We start from the raw sequence: 5554 nt of genomic DNA, 5'->3' as shown, positions 1-5554 counted from the left end.
GAAGCAGCCCTCAACAACACCCACCCTCCAAACCACCTGCTTCGGCCTCGCTTCTGAAATAGGCAAACTGAGGCAGGGTCCGTGGATGCTCAAGGTGGGGCAGTGCCAAAGGCAAGGAGGGAGAAACACTGGGGAAAGAGGGTGGCTGGAAACTGCTCCAGAGCACCTGTGACCCCCCAACACCCCCATGCACAGAGGGACTGTGATCGCACAGGCAGTGAGACAGCGCTGGGGGATGGAGATGCTCAGAGACAGAGCCAGCGGGACCCACTCCCCCTCACCACCCCAAGCCCCACATTTTGGACTCCCAGGAGCACTAGGGACACCGATACAACACCCCAGCCCGTTATAGTTTCAGCCCTGCCTTTCAAGCCAAGCTGTTGCTCGGTCATAAACCCATGCTGAGCGGCAGCTGTCAGGAGGGCAGGGCTGCTTTGCAAGGCTCCCGGTGGCCCTCACCGCACCCCAGCTGTTGTGTAAACAGCACCCGGAGCAGCAAAGGGAGGGCAGGCAGGGCTCTGCTGCCTGCACCGGGCTCTTTGTGGTGAGGGGGCGGGGTGAGGGAAGGCAAGGGAGACCCGCCCCCTGCCCCTGCTGCGCTCCCCCAGGCAGGGGGTGGTGATCAAAGGCAGCACTTGAGGCGGGACTCCAGAAAATAATTTATATCCAAGATCGAAAAATTTAATTGTTTTTCTTTACAGCAGAGAGGGTCTTGGCCATAAAACACAGGGAGTACGGAGCAGCTTCAGACACTACAGGACCAGGGACTGACAGGGCTGTCTTCATGCCAGGGCAGGGACACAGACCAGCCCCTGCCTCTATTAGGGAACAGCACAGTGACAGGGTCAGGACTGGCAGAAAATGGGTGTAGAGGTAGACACATCCCCCTGGGATGGTGCAGTTACCACCTACAACACCATGTCTGGGCACCAGCCCCAGTTCAACAGAGTGATGCAGGGGGGCACCAGCCAGCCCCCTGCCCCGCCATCCCCCACGCAGAGACAGTGTGGGAAAGATACAGCACCCACCCACGAGGGTTTATCAAGGCAGCGGTGTGCCACTGCCAGATCAGCAGCCCTGACCAGCCCATGTCACTTTATCTCCAACTGGCATCAGCTAAACAGATCAAGCAGCTCATTCTCTCCTCCTCCCCCTTCAGAAAACACTCCAAATCTCTATGTACAGGCTCAATGTGCCATATCAGTAAAAAAATATACACATAAACTCTATAGATCCCAGCTCAGTAGATCAAAACACAGCTATAAATCACAGTGCACAGGACAGCATCAGGCCCAGGGAGCGATGGGGTCCCCCCACAGAGAGAACAGCTTGTCACAGAGGCACTCTGGCACAGGGGGGGTTGCAGATCATCCTCCTGCCTCGTGGGGTCACTTCTGATCCAGATGGCAGTACAGGTACATGGAAACCACCAAGGACGCAATCTGCAAAAAAGCAATGTCAGTCCCCTCCAACTGTCCCACCCCAGCATGGGTTTGGGTCACAGCCCATAGCATCCATCCCCAGCGCACACAAAGGAGGAAGAGGTAAGTGTGCCCAGAGAAGAAGGCTCAGTAACCACCCCAGGGCAGACAGTGGTCCATGGGATTGCACCAGCCCCCCTGCAGCCCCTTGGCCACCCAGACTGGTCCCAGGCCCACCACTTGCCTCCAGGTACAAGAAGGAGGAAGCAGCACAGCAATTCTCAGGCACTCACCTCCAAGGCAGCAATGCCAGCTGCCACACCACCCACCACACCTGCATTAGTCTTGATTTCGTGTAAGATTTGTTTGAAACAACCCTGTAGGAGAAAACCACACAGGTGAGGACAAGCAAGGGGTAGCGATTCCCCAAACATTGGGGCACAACACACCCAGAAAGGGAAGAACCATTCTCCAGCCAAGAACTGCACAGCCTGGGGCCTTCAAGGGGCAACTCAGCCACTTCTCAAGACAAAGCCAAGTAATGGAGGGGGTAGAGGAGGGGAGGAGGTAGGGAAATCACCCAAAAAGGTAGAGTGGTGCCTGGGTTCACGGTCAGCTCCAGGCATGCCACCCTGCTGCAGAGCTCCCCGTAGGACCAAAGCAAGAGTAGCAGCTTTGCTTGTCTCCACAAGGCACAAGCCAAGGCCACCACAGCATCCCTCAGGACTTAAAGCCCATGAGACCACTATGCCCAGAGCTGAGGCTAGAGCTACAGGACAGTTTTCCCTCCTTGTGCCAAGGCACACTCCAAATCAGGCTCTGACAGAAGGCAAGAACTGCTGGTGCATTTGTACCGTGACATTTTTTTGCGCGGCGAGCGTGTCAGTGCAGGGCATCACGTCAGCGCAGCAGGGTGCTGGGTAGGTTCCGTGTTCATGCAACCAGGAGGAACTGTTGAAGTCTGTGTAGTTATTCAGACCACAGCAATGGACCTAAGAGGGAGAGAGGAAGGAATGAGAACACCCTGCAAATCTCCCTCCTGGATCAGGCATGATCTGGACCCTGCTGTCCCATGGAGGGGGTCATCCAGCTCAACCCAGCTCTAGAGGGGTGTTCAGTGGCCTTCTTGGGACCAGGATGTTGTCCCACACTCCAGCATGTACAGCTCTCACCCCAGACATGGGACCATTAGATCCCAGGCATTTGGGAAGCTGACAGGGCGGCACTCACCTCGAACATCCAGAATTGTGATGGTGTCCCCATTCCCATCCCACTGGCAACCCCGGGTGTGCACCACCGAGCCTTTGCTGGGAGCACCCCGACCCACATGTGGGGGCCACAGGGCTCAGCACACCTCTGTCATGGTGAGGTTCCAGATGTGCGTGAAACTCTTATCCACCCCATACTTCTCCTTCAGAAGAGGCGTTAACACAGTCGTCAGCAGTGTCTCTGCCTGGAAGAAGAGGCAGAAAAACACCATCAGAGAAGGTCCTGGGGAGGACCACAGAGCTGAGAGCCCTCATACTGGTCTCAGCCCATGGGGCAGAGACCAACCACACCCAGCACGGCCAGGAGCAAATCATACCATGTCCTTTTGGACAACTTCACCCCTTCCTCACTAACCAGTCCTTTACAGCTCCAAGGCCATTTATGACCAGTGAGTCATCTGATAAGCAGCATAATTGATGGAGCCAGGAATGATGTTTGCCCTGCGGTTGGCTTCTCCAGTGCGTAATGAGGCAGTCACCTCTCTCCTCAGGTGGTTTCTCAGGTGCCTAATAAGGGGTTGAGTTTGCTCAGCATAAGGCATTGGGGATTTCCTCACCTGTGTAGCTCCTACCAGAGGTGGAGAGGTGTCAAGCCTAGGCTGGTACTAGACTAAAGGGTTTGAAAGAAAGAAGCTGGCAAAACTTGTACCATAACCCTCATTTCTTTAAGGCAATGAGAATCCCTGTTCCCACCAGTCTCACCTTGGCCAGGCCACCCCAACCTGCCCACGTAGGCGGTGCCAGCAGGAACCAGCATCCCTTCCTCCTGCAGCCGTGCCCACCTCTCATCTTCCCCACCCAAGGGCAGCACTGCCAGCCCCAGCATTCCTGTTTTCCCAGGGGCAGTAGACGTCCCAGATTAGCCCAACCCAAGACTCAGATATGCCACTCACAAGACCTGTGTAGACCAGGGCCACCACAGCAGCAGCAATTTCAGCAATGAGGATTATCAGCACCACCGAGAAGAACTAGGATACAGCAATGGGAAGAAGGTCAAAACAACAGCCAGAGTCCACAGTGCCCTCAGGAACTCATCTGCTCCCCAAGGGGTGCAGGACCCTATCTCAGGACTCAAGCCCTGTCTCAGTACCTTCAGCTCTACTTCAAGGCAGAAGCAACACAACCTTGGGTTCCTCCAACCCTCCACCTACATGTGGCTGAGCTCTCCAGACATGCTCCAAGAGAGACCTTTGCTCAGCACCAGCTTCTGCTTCTTTTCACCCTTGCCCAGAGCAAACTTTGGGTCCAACATTGCCTTTTCAAGGTCCACCCAACCTTCCCAAGGCCCGCTCAACTTTCCACCACTTGGCAACATCCCAAGAGCACATCTCCACAGATAAATGTGGCCCCCAGATCTCCCCCACTAGAAACCTAGCTCAAATGAAGGAGATAAATCAGGTCCATACCATCATCAGGAGACATTTGCTCTCCTTCTGGGCACCACAGCACCCAAGGAAGCCAATCACCAGCAAGATGGCACCGATGGCAATGAGGAAGTAGCTCACATTCACAACCTGCAGGATGCTAGAGGAAAGCGGCCCAAATATGTCCAGGAATGACTGTCCATCCACTGTGGCCCAGATGCCAACTCCCAGGAGGGTCCCACCACCAAGCTAGGAGGAGAAAGACAACATCAGCTCACAGGCAGGCAGAGGTCTGGGATTTGGGGACGGTCCTGGCACAGGTGTTTCTCCCCTCTGCAAGTTTTTGCCATATAAAAGCAAGACTTTGTGCCACTGAGGTAGCTCACGGCCTTGCTGCTGCAGGTTTGGGATAGCCAGGTGGGTCATTACCCCGAAACACACCCCACCACCAGCATATCCCCAGCTGCGGCATCACAGATGCTCCCTTCCCCAGCCCAGGGGGTTTTGGTGCCAGCAGCAACCCTTGCACATGGTGGCTGAGCCAGCAGAACCATGGACCACCTCCTGACCCCAGAGGGGCAACAGGCAGCTGGCTCAGACATTGGCCACCATCATGAGTTCCTGCAGCCAGGGAGGCTGCCGCTCACCCCAGGGAGCGGCCCCTGGCACCAGACACTTCCACACGCCCGGCAAGGGTAGCTCAGGGCTGCCTCCAGCCCACCCCAGCCCTGCCCTTCACCTGCTCAACCTTCCCCACCAGCCCCAAGCCCCAGCAGGAGCTTTAGGGAGGGAGTGCTTCGGCAGGGCGAGCCTGGGGGCTCCACACCTCCCCTTCCCAAGGCTACATCCTGCTGCATCCCCTTCTAGGTGGCTCCATTGCTTCCACAGAGCCAGGGTAGCTCTCAGGAGCTCCCCATCCTCTGCCCTGGCTGGGAGCAGAGGCTGTGTGTGCTCTAGAGAACCTCAAAACCGCAGGTCACTATCACACTCATGGGCTGCTCCTCTGTAGAGGCAGAGCCCCCCAGGCAGGGACTCAGGAGACCCCCCTGAGCTGGGGCACCCAGAGCTTCAACACAGGGAGGGACATGGGTAGCTGATGCAACAGCCCCTGTCCCCAGAGGCCAGCACGATCCCATGGTTTTTGGCCAGAGCTGGAGAGTGAGATTCCTGCAAAGTCCTCAGCTTGGGGCCAGAGACCAGACCTGACATCCCACCGGATGTGGTGGGGCAGGAGAGCCCACCTGGGCAGGATTCACCCACCCACACCCAGCTCAGGGCAGCTGCCCCCGCAGCCCCCAGCCCTTCACCCCAGTTTCCCAACGCAGCTGCAGGGGCTGCCACGCTCGGACCCTCCGCGCAGAGACAGCGGCCGGAGCACACTTACGAATATGGCCAGGTTGAAGAGGATCATCATGACCTTGATAAAAGTGAAGAACCCCATCTTGGCACCTGGGGAGAGCAGAGAGGGTGTCAGGGAAGAGCTCCCAGCTCAGCACAGGTG

At 56.8% G+C, this 5554-nt stretch overlaps 1 protein-coding gene across 1 annotated transcript; it reads right to left on the bottom strand.

The window, feature by feature from the left end:
- Positions 1–1388: 1388 nt before the first annotated feature.
- Positions 1389–5494, bottom strand: TSPAN1 (tetraspanin 1). Its single transcript, XM_009874293.1, has 7 exons — positions 5438–5494; positions 4096–4302; positions 3583–3657; positions 2776–2874; positions 2276–2413; positions 1715–1798; positions 1389–1442 (listed from the first exon to the last, which is right to left on the bottom strand). Exons 1-7 carry the CDS (start codon positions 5492–5494, stop codon positions 1389–1391), a joined length of 714 nt encoding a protein of 237 aa, XP_009872595.1.
- Positions 5495–5554: the final 60 nt, after the last annotated feature.

This window comes from Apaloderma vittatum, unplaced genomic scaffold (genome assembly GCF_000703405.1).
Source record: "Apaloderma vittatum isolate BGI_N311 unplaced genomic scaffold, ASM70340v1 scaffold9728, whole genome shotgun sequence".
Classification (NCBI taxonomy): domain Eukaryota; kingdom Metazoa; phylum Chordata; class Aves; order Trogoniformes; family Trogonidae; genus Apaloderma; species Apaloderma vittatum.
The sequence above is the reverse complement of the archived record's forward strand: the minus strand, read 5'-3'. Positions and strand labels throughout refer to the sequence as shown.

What these genes read in the sequence shown, in the direction of transcription:
- TSPAN1 (XM_009874293.1), bottom strand. Translation starts at nt 5,494, where the DNA reads ATGGGGTTCTTCACTTTTATCAAGGTCATGATGATCCTCTTCAACCTG. An exon ending in GCAAATGTCTCCTGATGATG is followed by an intron (nt 3,658 to 4,095) that starts GTATGGACCTGA and finishes GCTGTATCCTAG; the next exon opens with TTCTTCTCGGTGGTGCTGAT. An exon ending in GGAACCTCACCATGACAGAG is followed by an intron (nt 2,414 to 2,775) that starts GTGTGCTGAGCC and finishes TCTCCCTCTTAG; the next exon opens with GTCCATTGCTGTGGTCTGAA.